This window comes from Polypterus senegalus, chromosome 10 (assembly GCF_016835505.1).
Source record: "Polypterus senegalus isolate Bchr_013 chromosome 10, ASM1683550v1, whole genome shotgun sequence".
Taxonomy (NCBI): Eukaryota; Metazoa; Chordata; class Cladistia; order Polypteriformes; family Polypteridae; genus Polypterus; species Polypterus senegalus.
The window spans coordinates 86,687,544-86,705,532 of NC_053163.1; the positions used below are offsets into that span (position 1 = coordinate 86,687,544).

Here is a 17,989-nt window from a genome sequence, read left to right on the forward strand (position 1 = left end):
TCAGCAGAACTAAGGAACTAGTGTTTGACTTCCAGAAACAGGGTTTAGTCTATGGCCCCATCATCAGTGACAAGAATTATGTGGAGGGAACTCAGCTTAACATCCCTTGGTGTTACTCTCACTGCTGATCTTAAGTGGGCAGAACACATCAACTGTGCTTAAGAAACCCCACCAGAGCCTTCACGTTTTTAGGTATGTGGGGAATGCACAAATGTCTTCCACAGTCCTCACCAATTTTTACAAGTGTGCTGGGGAGTCTACTGCAAACTGGCTTTGCAACTGTTCAGTGCAGGATCAAAAAGACGTTAATACCATGAACTGCTTCACAAAGGCAAGCTAGCTACAATATTAAGGACCATTCCCATAATCCATTGGTATTTTTGTCTTTTTCTTTCCATCTAGTAAGTGATTCAGGTCCATGACCACAAAGCACAGCAAGTTTTAGAGACAGCTTTTGTCCTAAGGCCATAACACTGCTCTACATGCATTATTATTGCAATACACAGTAAATACTGTCACACTTACATAACTTTTGCTTATTTTACAATTCACTTACTATGCATTAATATTGTTATTTGACTGTCAGTCTACTGAGAAACATTAATGTCGCTCTTGTAGCATTGCTTGTATTTATCTATTTCTCTTGCCCTATCACTCTTCTGTATACCTCTATATACTGTTGTATTCTGTACTGGATGCCGTCAGCTGCTGGTGGTAACTTTTTTGTCCAGTGTTACATGGTACAACTCCTATACTGTTGATTTTTTGTTGTGGTAGTCTGTGGTTTGGCATGCAAGAAAGAATTTTATTTAAATTTGTACTCTGTACTATGTACACATGAAAATCTTTGACCTTACTGATCTGCCACCAAAAAAGCTGCTGCTATAACTCCCTGCGTGGAGTTTGCATGTTCTTCCCATGTCTGCATGTGTTTCCTCCAGGTGCTCCAGTTTCCTCCCACAGTCCAAAGACATGCAGATTGGGTGCATTGGTGATCCTAAATTGCCCCTAGTGTGTGTGTGTGTGCCCTGCCCGGGGTTTGTTCCTGCCTTGCGCCCTGTGTTTACTGGGATTGGCTCCAGCAGACCCTGGTGACCCTGTATTACGATATAGTACACAGACAGAATATATATATTCCATTGTGCTCACAGAGTTCTAGCCTTTGGCTATGTCACAAACCAGTGACAATGGACTTGCTCATTCCATTGTTAAAACTTGCGACTCCGGACACAGCTAAAAAGTCTCTTTTGTTTATAGTCTATCTGTTCCGATGCTTCAGAAATAATAATTTCAGTCAGTCATTTTCCAACCCGCTATATCCAAACACAGGGTCACGGGGGTCTGTTGGAGCCAATCCCAGCCAGCACAGGGCGCAAGGCAAGAACAAATCCCAGGCAGAGCGCCAGCCCACCACAGGACACACACACACACCCTCACACCAAGCACACACTAGGGACTATTTAGGATCGCCAATGCACCCAACCTGCATGTCTTTGGACTGTGGGAGGAAACCCACGCAGACACGGGGAGAACATTGTGACGGACAGCCGGGTCCCATGCCCGGCCGGGACGCCCCTGCTGCATATGTTCCGGGGGAGCCACCATGGACAGCTCAATACCTCCCCCGGGACACTTGGTGGCAGCCTCCCCGGCCGTTATTCGTTTCCCTGTCTCCCACGTGGCTCCATGGGACATGGAGTCCTCCACAGCCTGGTTGGGAGATGGGGTGGCCGCTAGCGGGTGTTGCCGAGAGCCAAAAACCCGGTTGGATGAGTTATCAGCCCCACTCGGAGGTGCAATCAGGGCCAGCTGGTCAAGCACCTGGAACACTTCCGGGTGGGCTATAAAACGTGCCAGCCTCCCTACGGGAAAGACGTGCCCTCCAGCTGAAGAAAACTAATAAAAGCCTGTTTGTTTGACACGTGCCTCTGCGTAAGTCTGTGCCGGGTCGGGCGCTATATAGCGCCTTTTACAACATGCAAACTCCACACAGGGAGGATCCAGGAAGCGAACTAAGGTCTCTTTACTGCAAGGCAGCAGCGCTACCACTGTGCCACCCAAAATTATAATTTGTCTTTAATTATTATTATTTCACAAGGTCTCATTTATTCTCTGACTCAGTAAAGGCAAAGGCTCCTTTAAGGCTTGTTTTGATTCATAGGTTTGGCCACAGGCTAAGTTTTACATACAGGCATTAAAGTAAGTAAGCACACAGAGATTAGTGTTATATATTTGGTAGCAGTACTCATAATATTCTCAATACTTCATTTTATTTTGAAGAACATCCAGTGGCAAAGTCAGACTGGAGTACAGAAAAGGTAGAGAGACCTTATGCATGTGTGAAGCTGATCTGGCAATGACATAAATAGTGATTGGAAGCACGCTCAGAGTATGCATGTGTGAATATACTGTTCATGTCTGCTATAGCTCTGTGATGCCTCGCAAAGCATTGTAGAAAAAAAAAGATTCATGTAAGCCAGCTGCACAGCCAATTTCCAGGAACTTATTTGCTGAACAAGGTCATAGGCAAACACAGCATATTCCCTGCAAAAAAATTCTTTAGGCAAATTTCGCCAATCAACGCTAGTGAACAGTTAGCACGAATACATATGGAGGAGATCATAATTTACTAATATGCTGGAATTCTATTAGGAAGGAATAGAAAAGTATTTATACAACCAGATAAGTATATAGGATATTATTTATCTGGATTGTCAGAGAACCTTTGATAAGGTACCATATAGAGGTTTGTCATTAAAATAAGCGAAGTGGGAATTCAAAGTGCAAAAACCGGCTTGAATACAGGAAGCAAATTAGTTGTTTTAAAATGGAGTTCCTCAAGGATCAGTACTGGGGACATTGCTTTGATCTGGATAAGAATATAAAAAACAAGCTGTTTAAGTCTGTAGATGATAAAAAAAACTAGGGGAAGTGTCACATAGTTTACAATCAGCTGTATCACTACCACGGGAGATCGACAACAGAATACTAGAGTAGACAGATTTCTGGTGCATGAAATTTAATTTGACTAAATGTAAAATATTACCCGAAAGAAATACAAATTTTACATTTGAATATATGATGACAGATTTAAAACCTAAAAGTGTAACTTATAAGAAAGACCTTGGAGTCATAGTGGACTCATACTATCTACATGTTGACATTGTACGTGAGCCATTAAGAAAGCTAATAGGATTATAGACAGTAAAGAACAATGTGTAGAGTGTAAGCCAATGGAACTTATTTTTGAGCTGCAGTATATACTGTATAATACACTTGTGAGGACTCATCCAAAGTAATGTGTGCAGTTTAGGTTTTTATATTACAAATAGGACATAGCAGTGCTGAAGAAAGTCCACAGAAGCGCAATTTGCTGCTTAAAAGACTGCAGGGTATAACCTATGAGGAGAGACTAAAGAAGCTGAACCTTTTCAGTTTAAGAGGTGACATGACTAAAGTTGGATCCCAGCTGTTACTTTAAATGAAGTTCATCAATAAACACACAGATGGAAACATGTTAAGGTCATACTTTGTACAAATGTAAGGCAGTGTTTCTTCATGTGGGGAACCATAGGACACATAGAATAAACTACCAAGTATTGCAGTAGTGCAGTATTTGACCCATGATGAGCAACTTCCCCAGTGCTGGGGTGAACATTCATGTTTAAATGTTGCCTTAAAGGTTTCTGGAGAAATTATATCAGAGTGTCAAGTGACAGCCACAGGTTCCACTGTAACCCTGAAAAGTGTAATATAGGCTCTATTGTAGATCACTTTACAGTGGTCTGTTTTTGAATGGCCATGTAACAGTCTTTTGTAAGAGTATTCACACACACACAAATGAAATTGTGAATTTCCCCTTGGGATTAATAAAGTATCTATCTATCTATCTATCTATCTATCTATCTATCTATCTATCTATCTATCTATCTATCTATCTATCTATCTATCTATCTATCTATCTATCTATCGAAACAATAAGTGGGAAGCTGTTTGATACAGTGGTTAGTGCTACTGCCTCACAGCCCCATAGGTATGTGTTTAATTTAAGGTATGGCTTAAGTCTATGTGTCATTTCCATATACTGTACTCCTCTCGCCCTCACGGTTGTTCTGAATGTACCGCAGTTTCCTTCCACATTCCAAAGGTGCTTATTAGGTTAACTGGTGACCCTAAAACTGACCTGGTATGATAGAGAATGAATGTGCGCACATACCTGTTTGGAAATGAACTAGTATTCTATACAGTGTGGATTATGCATTGTACCTGATAGGTTACCTACCAATATCGGATCCAGAAAATGAATGGATGGATAAAAGAAGTATACCTTTTTCAAGAGATGCTTTTACATTAAGGTAAGAAGAATGTTGTGGTTGTGCCACCTGATTGATTATGCCAGTGTCAATACAATCTAGCACAGAATGTAGATCTTGCTTCTTTGTCACTTCAATGTGATCTGGTTCATCTTTTGTGCAGATCTATAAAAATAAGAAAAATAGTTTCTAGATTTGTGAATGTCCACAGGATAAAATATTAACATAAGCATAGTGGGGATAACATAAGTGTACTATGGGGTTTTAAAAATAGGATTGCTTACTATTATTAATATACACATTTGCAACTTGTGTTTGCCATTAAAGAGTATAACTGATATCACCACACACAAAAACAACATCTTTAGCCATTTGTAATATAATTTAGGAATTCCCTCAGTTTTGAGAATCACTGTGGCTGCTGTTTTTCTTCATTTAATTTATTAAATTGGTGACAAGTTACTATTCTCATTGGAATCTGTTTATTTTGATGTGCTTCCATTATTATCTTTTTGAATCCTTTTCAGAATTACCTTCCAGGGTATGCATGCCATCTTAAAGAAACCTATAATACAAATAGTGACCATAAATTTGGAAATGTTCATGTCAAACATTCTCAGATTCACTGATCTTGAACTTTCCATGGTAATTTTATGGTTTTCAACCTCTCGAGAATTAGATATTTTCTATACATCTAATGCATTTTTTTACTGTCCACTTAATTTTGCTTACTAGAAGAAGTTTGTGGTGTGAGTGATATCCTAGCCTATGTTTTACTTGCAATTTAAGATACAACTTTGAGCAGAGATATCAAGTTTAAAGTAAAACAATAGCAATTCATATTTTACACAATCTACTAATAGGTGTCACAGAATTTCCAGCTAGTCATGCAATTATTTTGTGATCAGTTATAGGCAAAACCACAAACTCTGTGGACTAAATTAACTGGCATCAACTGCACTAGGAACACAAGACTTTATGCAATGGGATGCTGTGTAGAACCAAAGGCTCTCATTTATGCCATACTGAGAACAAACCACAGCAAGAAGCATTTCGAATCGGAAGAAAATAATGAACCAGGGTCCAAATATTTGCCAGGCACAATTTAGAATGGAGTTTTGACACTTGTCAAAGTGACACAAGCTTCACATTTAATAGAACCAGTGATCATAACAAGTCGTTCAAATGAACTCGGAGTGGAAGCCGCATAAAGGACTGTGACTAGTTACATTTTTTTCTTGGCCAAACATGTGTTATGAACGGGGTCATTACCATCCTGGAAAAAACCTGTCTGTAATGTGGCACGTAGTGTAGCTTATCACACAGGAAAATGAAGTATTGATTAACATTGATCCTTCCTTAAAGGAGACACATAGTCATACACACCATTATTTGTCCACCAGAAACTACCACCTTTGAAACCTCTGTTAGGTATTTGCTAAATATGCATTTATATGTTTGTGGGCATCATGGTAAAGGATAATACATTTCACCATGTTACATTTTTCCATTTCTCGTTATTTAATTGTTTATCAACTTTGTAACTATGTACTCTTATATGTCAGTCAGTAAGACAGACACTGTCTAACCCGGCTTAGTCCTGAGCAGGGTTGTGAGGGTCTGCTGAAGCCTATTCCAGCTAGCATAGGGGGCAAGGCAGGAACAAACCCTGGACAGGGCATCAGTCCATTGCAGAGCAAACACACACACACACACACACACCCAGTTCATCTATCCTGCATGTCTGTGGGAGCAAACTGGAGCACCGGAAGGAAACCCACCCAGACACAGGAAAACATGCAAACTCCATTCAGGGAGGACCCAGGATGCAAACCCTGGCCTCCTGCGCCGCCGTGCTGCCCACTTCCATATGTGCACTACTAAATGTAATTAGTGATGGCATACAGCAATAACTCTGTTATTTGTGATTTACTGTAGTCACCCAAACAAAAACTTGTCTCATAACACAGAGAAAAGTATTCCACTGTCACTTTGTCTTGTGTTCTAAAATCCAAAGAAAGGAAGAAAGAAAATCAAAACTGACCGAAATAAAAAACACCTTGTTAGTGTACTTATACCTTTCTTCTATTTTTCACAGCTCTCTACTAATCTTACTAACACTAAATGGAAACCTTGCTGGATGCCTACTAATTGAACGTATGTTTTAGGCAATGAGGAATGTCTGAAGGATTGCGTGTATGCCTGCTATATAACTTGTGCTATGCACTTTTATCACCAAGTAATATTTACATTTTATTGATTCATTATCACATTAAAATTTAAAACAGTATAAAAAATCAAAATAGAATCCATTTGCAGACTCCACTGCTACAGATTTATTTTTGCCCAATGGGCAAGTATCATTATTTTCACCATTCCTGCTTGCAATGAAAAAAAAACACCCAAACCATCAGTCTACTACTGAGCCTGATTCTAGTTCCACTTGTTTTCTAGTGGTAGTGAAAAAAAATTACATTATTCCATAACTCTGCAAATCACATAAACTGCCAGTAATGTAAAATGTGCACTGAAGATGTATGTGTTATGAAATTGGGTGCATTATGGAAAATGTGATGTACATCACAAAAAAGGAGGAATAGTTAAAGTATTTAATTTTAGCAATGGATTATCCATTCATTTTTCCCTACAATTTCTCTTTGTAATTTTATGTATTCCATGGAATTACAGGCATGTAACCAAATTAATAAATTCCTGGGGCATGCAAAAACAGCTCCAAATTAAACCTGAAGTAATGAAACTACTGTGTCAGGCCTTTTTACAGCTATTCTGAAGTACACTATTTGACAGTATGATACGTTTACAATGAAATTTTGCTTTAGAACTAACATTTTTCATATGACAATAAAAATGATGGAAACAAAAAGAAAACTTTTTAACTAGATATAAGTGGAAGGATAAAGAAACAGTTTTGCTTTGTTCTGGACGTCCAGAGTAAGAAGAACCAGTGAAGCAAATACGCAAACAAAACTGAAAAACTGACACTATTAGCACAACAGTACTTTTAATACTGGATTCAAACCGCAAGTCAGGTTGTCTGACTCGATGTGTGGATATAAGTGAGGAGCAGTTTGTAGAAGAAGACAGTGGATTGTTTTAATCACCCGGAGCAGATCAAACAGTGAATGGTTACAGTACTCTGGTAAACAGGACAAACATGTTCCGGCAAACTCGCGTTTACTGTGTACATTGGCGATGTGTAGAAAAAACGTAAATCTGATGTCAATTCCTAAGCAGTGTATGCGTCCTAGAAAAGGAAAATGACTCTCCTTCCGCAAAGATGCGCCTTCGTTACCTTCCGAAGACAAGAACTCTTTTACAGTTATAAAAAGCAGTTTCAGTTTCATTTCAGCTTACCTGCTCAGATTCGCAGACTTCACTCCAGAAATAATTTCCAGAAAAAAAATTCAGGACCCAGATACTGAACATCCAACAGCTTAAATATGTCATCCACGAGCCGAAAGCCAAGCACAACCCATTTATGGGAGTTAGAATCAGCAAGAGTGTGCCCAGCATGTTGTCGCCAAGGCACTAAACAGTCGTCAGAATCAGCAAGAGTGTGCCCAGCATGTTGTCGCCAAGGCACTAAACAGTCGTCATTTAGCTTTCTACCTCAAGCAGGTTGCCAACGTGCCAAACACCAACGCTACTTCAACAAAGCAAAACCTACGGCGTGCAGAAAGAAGTGACTTCACATTCTTTCGTTTTCTTCCAAACTCTTCGTTTATTAAATAAAATGGGCGTTTCATTATGCTAATGGTGGTACGGCTTGCAACACACAAAAATGTTTCACAGATTCTTTTAAAGAATAAGCGCCTCCTCTGCCTTTCCTGCAACGCATAGTGAATACATGCTGTACCTGTAGTTGAACAATTTGGACTCGCTGCACACACCACTTTCAGTTAGTATGAATGAAAAATGAAACACAGGTTTGTTGTTGTTTTTTTTTTGCACATCAAGTCAATCCTGCAATCCGGCTACGTGTTAAAGCAAAACTGTTCTCTTCTGGTATAACCAAGGTAACCCCTTTGGTGCCCCGGCCGAAGTCAGGGCTGTTGACACAGGTGGGTATGGTATGGTATGGAGCAGGTAAAGCTGGCTCTGTCTTAGCTATTATGATTAAGTAAGGTTTTTGACCAAAACAAATCTATTATTAAAATCTTTAAATTCAATTCAGGTGTTTAGAATGCACGGGGGACACCTCCTGGCGCAAGGTAGCAGGAAGTGACCCTGCCCACAAAATACGCGGCCAGGTCCAGGGCAAAATCGAGTACGTAGCACTCATTCACATGGTGTCACCGATTAACATATATCACACATCTTTTGTGATGTTGGGGGAAAATCTGAGTCCCTAGACAAAAATCTCTGTAAACACAGGTAGAATGTGTAAATTCTGCAAAGAGACAGACCAAGGATTCGAGCCAGGGCATCTGGAGCTGTACGACAACAGCGATTACACTCGTCAACAGAGATTGTGTCCCAGAGTAAGTTAGGACTGTTTTAAAGGTACTTTTTTCGTGCCGATTTCTGATTATTCAGTTTTTTTATCCGCCATAGTTTTTTTGGGTTATGTCTTTTTCAGGCTGTATATTTACTATAAAAACTAAAAATATTTTTAATTAAATTTATTATTAAAATATTTGCATTGCTGTTTGTGAACATTTTATAACTTTATACACTTTTTTCAATTGAAATCACAGAGTGGTCAGCGTAGAGATTGGCAAACGATTTCATCAGGATATTTCTGAAATGGAAAAGCAATACTGAGGCAAATGCTGAACCCTTAAGAGGGATATATTCCTGGAGAAGCGACAGACCCCTTTTTGGCTATTGGAGATGGATTCCTGAGGCCAAGTACTACCCTTTAGGTGAGACGCGCCCAGCAAGTCAATATATGGTTATTGTTAAACTTAAAGTTCTTGTGTGACAGAGAAAGTCTGATTAGGTATTTGTATTCAGCATGAAAAATAGTGTAAGATTTACCTATATTCATTCAGGTAAAAATAAAAGTTACCCTATGTTATCACAGAGACAGCCCACAACCAAAAATGTAATAATAAATAATAATAACAATAATACATTTTATTTATTTGTAGGCGTCTTTCTAAACACTCAACATAATACAGTCACTCAAGAAAATACTGCTTATCTGACTTTACTAATGTACTAGGGTGTTGTACCGCGTTAGCCATGGATGTAATGAAAGTGAAGCAAAATGACACCTTTTATTGGCTAAATGAAGAGATTACAATATGCAAGCTTTCAAGGTAAATCAAATCATTTTTAAAAATATGTTATAAAATCAGGCCCCATCTTACATCTTACTTGAATTAGGGGCCTGATTTTATAAGATATTTTAAAAAATCTTCCCAACACTTTCCCAATTTGTATCTGTAAAAATGACATTTTAAAAATGTATTGGGCAAAAGCCTTCTCAGAGTACATGTCTCTTAAATGCACAGTGTAACAAAAAAGATTCCTATACACTGATGTTTCACATAAAAAACAAAGTCTAAAACAGCAGTGAACTCTCGTATGTGGTTTGGTAACCATTGAACCTTCAGGAGCAAAAAAGATATGGAAATAAAAATCAGTAACCAGGTTTGGTTGCCTTGTGTCTGATTGCTTGTGTGTGTGTGTGTGTGTGTGTGTGTGTTTTGTCATGTTTGACATATTCAGCAATTGTACCACAAAATGCTCAAATCATGTTTCTTTGTTTCTGGCCCTCTTAGCCATCAGTCAATACAATTTTTGTACCCTCCTTTTTCCATTATAGTGTTATAACGAGATACAGTTTATATGCACGACATCAGGTAACAGAAGGATGGAATGCCAGGAAATCTCAGCGTATACTCACACATAATCGCATTTACACATACCGGGTCCTTGTACTAAAGAGTTATCAATTCAACTAGCAAACACATTTGGTGATAAATACATATTAGAAAAGTGCATACATAAAATTTTAATAACAGATGCCTTTAATACCTTTTAAACATACTGCATCTTAACAGTACATTTCAACACATATTTGCCCGGACCCTTGTATCGTATTTACTTATAAATAAGAAACCCTGGCCAAGAGACTGGTCAGCTCTTCTTCTTTAACTTGCCAAGGTTTTCACTCCTTCTTTTGAGAATAAGATCAGGGCTCTCTATATATCCACTTTGTAATTTTCTGTTCTGATCTTCCTTCTCATTTCAGGCTTATGTAATAATTCTAGATCATTTTCATATATTGTACCACTCCTCAAACCCTTTCAGTTTTGATTGTTCTTTTTTTATGCATATTTTCATTCTGTCAGTGCAGCTAGCTTGACTTGAAGCTTGCACAATTTGGTCTACAATTCTGTGTTAACCTATCTGTTCTAATCAGCTTCAAGCCCATTTTTAAACATTTTTTCTTTTACAAACCATTGAGTGCATTATTTCTTTTCTCTGTCTGTTATGTCCTTGCATATTTTTATTTATATTCCATTTTCCTTATTTTGAAAGACCTCCTCATGCAGAGCCACACCACTCTGCCCAGTAGTGGCTCTGAGGTTAGGGATCTGTGGTGGCAAACAGAAGGCTGCCAGTTTGAATCCTGTAAATGCCAGAAGTGATTCCACTCTGTTGGGCGATTGAGCAAGGCCCTTCCTGCAATTGCTCCGTCCTGGGTATGACATTAACCCGCATCTAGTCCTGTAAGCAGCCTTGCCTCTGGCCCTCTTAGACACTATACATGTTAGTATGACAATCTTTAACATATATGCCCTGTGAGATTTATGACATCAAAAGCATTCCATACCAAACATTCATCACCACAGATGTACACAAGCTTGCACGTGTTGTGTGGTGATTAAATCCCAGCCTTTGTGGAGTAGTTGTTGTTGTGTGCATTTTGCTATATAGTGCATGGTAGGTTAACGTTCTTTGTGCAACTCTGAGGGGACTGTATTCGAAAGGGTAGCTTCAGAAGAGTGTTGAATGGACACTAATATTTACAACCTCAAACGCACTTAATGCATGTACCATTATCATTTCAAAACTGAAAACAGTCAATGACCTGACAATAATTATCAGTTGCCTGACAATAGAGACAGGAGCTTCTTATGCAAGACTGAAAATTATTAGCTTTAGAACAATTCATAGACTACTATGTACTTTGCTGATAGCAGTGAAAGAACAACAGAATAAAATTAGATTTTCCCTCCAGCCATGGTAGGCGTACCTCCTTAAGTACATGTAGTGATTCAAAAAATCTTGTACAGCAAATTCTTTTAGTAAGATGCTGCTGAAAATATGATAAACCCATATCTGCTTGACACTGAGTTCTCATAAACTTAACAGTTTATATGAATTCTGTAAAACTGTTTAAACAGAGTTTAAGACAACACAGTTATAGATCCCATCATCATTTTTAAATGACTTGTAATCGGCAGAATATCTGGCCGTAAAATGTCTGAATTTGTCCGCAATCTGTATATACAGTATCATGCCTTAGCTAGTCCTGATTGACTCATATGACTGTCACTCTTTACATTTTTCTATTTTTGACTAGCATATGTTCTAAAGATAATTGCATTCATGTGCTCCAAACTGATGTCATACTGGTACTGTGCAATTGTTTTAATTATCATAGCACAAAGCAGAGGTGATTCTGCACAACATATGAATTACCTGAAATCACAAGATGAGTAAAGGGGACATTATTTAGGATGGCTATGAAGAGCTCCTGCTGCTGTGCATGTGTACCATAAAAAGTAGTAGCTGTGGACATGTAAAATAAATTGTAAAATAGAACTGCAGGATATTGAGTTGGAGATTAAAATGGTGGCCTGTTGCTCAGTACATCTTTAAAAAAGTGAGTGCTTTAGACACAACAGTAGCATGTGAATTCTGCACATTGGATGTATACAGTACTCAAATTGGGAATCTTGTGAATCTTGCTTCATTTAGTTTAATTGCTTTATTACTGTATGTTATAAGTAATTATTTTCATGCTTTAATGTATAATAGTTTCAACCACATATAATAATACAATTCACCATAAATAGCTCAGTACAGTAATCAATAAATGTGTACAATGGCATAACTAAATTTCATGTGAAACTAAATTTTTACTTACATAATGTCTACCATTGATGAGGTACGTTATAAAGCATATATGCTTTATTAAAGGTCAATAGAAATAATTATGCATTACGGAGTTGTGCTAATGATAACATATCTTTTGTTTCCAATGTCAAGTAGGTAAGCATGTTAATAATAAATAAAGCCTTGTGAAACAACCACCATACAGTTGCCATGGGCCCTGGTGCAACTGCCCCACCCACGGAGCATACTGTATATTTATATACATTGTGGAGGACTGCCGGCTTCCCATGCTAGTCTGCACCCCCAGACCTCCAGGAGGAGCTCTCCCGACAGCAGGATCATGCCCTGAGTTCCAGCAGAGCCTTATGGACTATGTAGTGTTTTTACACAGCCCTGGTGGATACCTTGGGGACCACCGGGAGTCGCTGTAGGGGGGCTCATGGGCTATTGTGTGCCCTATAACCCGGGAGTACGTCATGGTCATGTGGCAGGAAGGAACGATGTTCTCCCATGGTTGAAGAAAAGGACTGTTTGCCCTGACCCGGAAGGAATAAGGAACTGTGGACTTTTGGGACAGGAACACCTCCGGGTCAGGGGCTATAAAAGGACGGTGCCTCAGTCCAGACACTGAGCTGTGCTGGGTGGGAGAGGAGCAAAGTGTCTGGGCGAGGAGGAGTGATTATAGTGTTGTGTTAGTTTATTGATATATGAGTAGTGTGGAAGGTACTTGGTGCACTGTGAACCAAAATAGAGTCTTGGACTTTTACCTGGTGTCTGGAGTTGTACCTGAGGGTTCAAGGGAGCACTAGCACTATCCCTTTAAGAAATTTGGACAATAATTGAGTTAATGTGAGTTAATACATAAGCATGGGTATAGTTTGTTTGCTCTAAAGTAAGGTTAGACCTATACAAAACTTGTAATGTGTGTCCTTTAGCTCTGTGTTATCTTTTAGAACTAGAGTTTATTTGCTTATCTAATGCGTGACATTGTTGTGTTTGACAGATGGCCATCCTTTGTGCTGGAGAAGCATCGCCTGCTGTTATATCTAAAGCCAATGTAATATCATATGACTTTTTGTCTTATAATCTGACATACTTCATGAAAAACATTGCATAATGTTACATTGGCTGTTGTTTTATTTAGAGTTCTGTTAATTAATTTAGCAATTCTGAAATGAACAGTAAAAGGTGTCTGAGTTACACAGTTCAACCTTTAGGTGTCAGCATTATGTAAGCATGACAACTAGATGCACTTTTTATTTAGTATTAAGTAATAATTCATATGTATGTTTATTGCAGGCCTTCAGGCCATCCACACACAATTAGAGACCAAAGTTCACTTAAACAATATACGATTGAACACTAGATGAAGTTAAGTAATTGAAGTGTGTATGCCCACTGCATAATCAATAAATAGTTTGGATATGCAGTACCTCCCTTTGTCCTGTAGGGGAGCATCAGCTACTGTGGCTCTCCAGCTTGCCACACAGCTCCTGAGATGTAGCAAAGTCTGTGACTGATTTCTTTGTTTCATTAGGTGGTCAGTTCCCCTCTTATTCTGCATTCACAAAAGTACAATAGTGTCAGGTTTACATTTATATGTTTTTGCCATAGCTTTAAGTGCTTACTGCTAATGTCTTTTGTAATTTTTTCCCAATAATTCAAATTAGGGCAAACAACAGTGAATACTGAAAAGCTGCAGAAACTTCAGCATGTCTACTGTCTTGCTTGTTTATTAAAAAATAGCCTTAAAATAAATAGAAAACTTGTGCAAGTGAAATGAAAATCTTAAAATTCTCTCAGTGTAACATAAGTAAATGCTCAACAAAATTAGAAAACCAAATTGTGCCACTTCTGGATTGTTCCCAAAACACAAAAAAAACCCTTGCTTAATTAAGGTAGGATTTCATTTAAAATAAGAGGTTGCTTAGAATGAAAATCCACAGCCATAGTGGGCCTTCGAGACTGAACTAGGTAACCACTGCTTCTTGTTGTGATGGGAGCTGTGCCCAGCTGGAATGCCTAGAAGGATCAGGAGAGGGGCTACACCTCCCCTAGACCTTGAGAGGAACTGAGCATGGGAGCTCAACCCTATAGGGGCCTGTGGTCACCGCCAGGGTGCGTCCAGAAGACTGTGAAGCCCTGGACGTCAGCACTTCCACCACACCCGGAGGTGCTGGCAGAAGTATTACCAGGGACACCCGGTGTGGTGGAAGTGCTACAGGAAGTTCATCAGGAGGCACCTGGAACACATCTGAGTGGGAATAAAAGGGGCCGCCTCCCTCCAGTCATCAGCCGGAGTCGGGAGGAAGAGGACAGAGCTCGGAGGAGAGGAGAGGAGGCGGTGAAGGAAGGCCAGGACTTCAGGGTGATTGGTGCTGGGGCACTGGGTGCTGTACGGGACTTGGCAAGTGTAAATAATGTAAATATACACGTATGTTGGACGTTTTGGTGTCTGTCTGTCTGTGTCTGGGCTGAACTCCCACATTGTAAAGATAACCATGTAAATAATTTTAGTGCATCATAAATATTTTGGTCATGTTTTTTGTGCAATAATTGAATACAGAAAACAACGAGTGTTGAAATAAGCAACTTTACTAAATTAACACATTTGCTTTCCTTTCTGTTCTTTTGTGCACTGCTTTGTGACTCTTAGTTTTGAGTACATCCCAGAATATACTGCTTACCTGGAGCAACTGGGTGTTTAACACGTGAAAATTAGTGAGCCTGTATTTCCTCATTAGTGCTGCTCCATTGTGATTTGTGGTATGTACTTTCTGGAATTTGGTGACAACATGGAGAAGATAGTCTTTTATATAAACTAAAATTGAGGATAGATCTGTATATCTCCTTTGAACAGTGTACAGGTTAATTAGGAAAAAAAATGTTTTATTGTGAACAGACACCGTACGTTTAGATTCTCTCCCCATAACTATGTCGTCTTTTTCTTGAGTATTCAAATTTACCCTCTGCAACCTAATGACTTGCAGGTTAGCCCCTTACTGCCATATCTCAATTTGGCCCAATGTATGAATAATTGTGGATATGTATGTAAGCATGCCCTGCATGCATTGGTGCTCATATTTACAGTAGTTCTAGCTTTCAGCCCAGTGCTAACAATATATGTTTTGGTCTTCTGTGATCCTGCATTGGATAAGCAGTTTATAAAATGGATGTAAGATGCTGTAGTTTAAGAAGCCACTTTTGTTTAACAATATGTTAATTAGATGTTAGAGTTCCTTCAATGTCACAACTAAAGGATAATTTAGTGTCAAGCGTAGTACTTCTAGTTTGGAATATTTGGTCAAATTAAATATCAAGTCCTTTAAATATGACAATAATCAAAATAGCTTAACATTTTATAGAATTAACACCTACTAAAAACACTATTCTTTTTTCTAAAATTAAAGGCAAATAATTTTCACTAACCAACTATTCCAACTCAATAAAGCAGGTAATGAATTAATAATGCACTTGAAGAAGTATCATGTAGTTTAATTGATAAATGCAATGAATTAATGAGAGGATGAACTTTATTAACTGTGTAAAGAGGAGACAAAACAATGTCAAAGAGTTAGGGTACCACCATGGTGACCCTGTATAATTATTAAAGTTGTAACACAGGATGCATTCAACAAATTGTGGATGTGTCTTTTCCAATAGACTCTAGCTGCGGATCTCCAGAGCTTCACTCCACTGAGAAGGCTGTCGCTTTATGTTACACACTAATGATAACATCAGGTTACACTGTGGTTAAGATTAGGGTTGGAAGAGGGTTATATGACTTAATTAAGTCCACCAAATTGACAAAAACCTCCAGTCCAATTGGCTGTCCAATGGAGTTTCTGAATTGCAGAGTTGTGGAGGTCAGCAGCTGGACTGATCTTGTCTTTTCAGATGAGAGCTCAAAATAGACCTAATTCAAAATGGCTGAACTTCTGGTCATATGGGTTCCAGGCAGGAATGGGTAGGTCCAGGAGACTGGACAACAGAAGTGACGTTAGTGTTGGAGCAGCCATCAATCTCTTGTTTTGCAGCGGGAGGAAGAGAGAAAGCATTAGAACACAGCGCCAACCTCTGGTTCAGCAGGTAGTCACCATTAGCAGAACCCTTAAGCTGCCTCCCATACGTACACGCATGACATCTGGCAGTATTGTAGGAGTTTGACTTAGTGTTCCAGCCATGGTGTACCAGAAGGAAAAATGAATGTAAACCTGGGAGGAACATGCAAGTGCTAGGTAGATTATGTCTGTCTTCTAAGTCCTTGTATGTTGTGACACAGCATCAATAACTACTGTGCCACAGCAACAGAAACACACAAAATCTTGTAACATACATACATGTACATAAGCATTCATTTATTTAGAATAACATCATAGGATGAGTCATGAACTTTTTCTCAATGGTCCCCACAGGATAAATTGAAATAAATTATAGACTGGCTTAAATGTAATGTCAAGTAACATGTATCTGTGAAGCAGAAAAAAAGTTTAACATCGTTTTCCGTCTTTTATTTACTTTGTCCACCACTGATGTCCAGAAAAGAATGGGCTGAAAAATAAGTGCTAAATCATACTTCAAATCTAACTAACTCGATTATATAAAAAAAATACTGTATGTGCACCCTCTCTTGCAAGGTGCATGATTGGCATTTTTTTTTTATTAAAATATGCATTCGTTTTTAAAGTACATTTTTTTAACCCATCTATTTAACATACGAGTTTGCTTAACCCACTTCAGGGCTGTGCTGGATGGAGTCTGTCTTGGAAACATCTTTTGCTTGGCATGAACTGACCAGGGATGGAGCTCCAGTGCTTTGTAGAATGATTACATGTAACTGATTAACATGCATGTGTTTGGAATATTGTAAGAGTAACCATAGATAAGCCCATACGCACACAAGTGAGAATGTGACAACTCCATATAGTCAGTGAGATAAGTTCAGGATTTGAAACCGAGTGCTTTGGAGCCATAAGGCGGCAGCAGTAACCAACGCACTTACAATAACATTTTATGTCTATCAGTATTTAGAGATGTCAAAATCTACAACTGGTGCAGGCAAACCTTTACTGTTTGTTTAGAAGTTTGCATAAACTCTTCATATTGCCACCAGACGTTGCTATAATCTAAGTAATGCTGTACATTTCAGCATGAACCAGGGTTTAGAACGCCACACACGATACAAAGACATTTTTCTCATTGCATTTCCTTTTATGGTGCTGCTCCTTGCATTTTCAATGCAGGAAGTTTGAGAGAATGACCTCTGATCAGCTGTCAATGTGAAAGTAGTTTTTAACCTTGGAGGAGAACATACAGCTGACGCTTTTGCTTTGTGTAAAGGCAAGATGTCCTGCAAGCAATTTGTTTAATAAAACAAAAGATTGAGAAGTGATAAGCATACCGTGCAACTGTCTGCTAAAAACACACACCCATTTACTTTGAAAACGTAATTGTGTAACATTTGACACTGAGGTGACTCTGAAGCAATAGTCAAATGAATGCAGGAGTTTACAAATTGGATATATTGTTAGCCAAATATCTTAATGCTAGTAATAAAACTGAATGTACAGTATGTATTA

At 38.7% G+C, this 17,989-nt stretch overlaps 1 protein-coding gene and 1 long non-coding RNA gene across 6 annotated transcripts in view; one reads left to right on the forward strand and one right to left on the reverse strand.

The window, feature by feature from the left end:
- Window positions 1–8,221, reverse strand: part of si:rp71-46j2.7 — a 55,647-nt gene extending 47,426 nt beyond the window's left edge. Inside the window, exons 1-2 of one of the 3 annotated variants that reach the window (XM_039766104.1) lie at window positions 7,689–8,219; window positions 4,328–4,478 (exon numbers count right to left, since the gene is read on the reverse strand). In XM_039766104.1, coding sequence (XP_039622038.1) covers window positions 4,328–4,478; window positions 7,689–7,847 — 310 coding nt within the window. In that variant the 5' untranslated portion in view covers window positions 7,848–8,219. Of the gene's footprint in view, window positions 1–4,327; window positions 4,479–7,688 lie in introns of all 3 variants that reach the window. The other 2 variants (XM_039766105.1, XM_039766106.1) reach the window with 2 other exon arrangements.
- The window catches only part of LOC120537284, a 90,758-nt gene that overhangs the window by 62,885 nt on the left and 9,884 nt on the right, over window positions 1–17,989 (forward strand). Inside the window, exons 3-4 of one of the 3 annotated variants that reach the window (XR_005635287.1) lie at window positions 9,032–9,199; window positions 12,564–12,766. This is a non-coding gene — a long non-coding RNA (uncharacterized LOC120537284). Of the gene's footprint in view, window positions 1–9,031; window positions 9,200–12,563; window positions 12,767–17,989 lie in introns of those variants that run through there. The other 2 variants (XR_005635289.1, XR_005635288.1) reach the window with 2 other exon arrangements.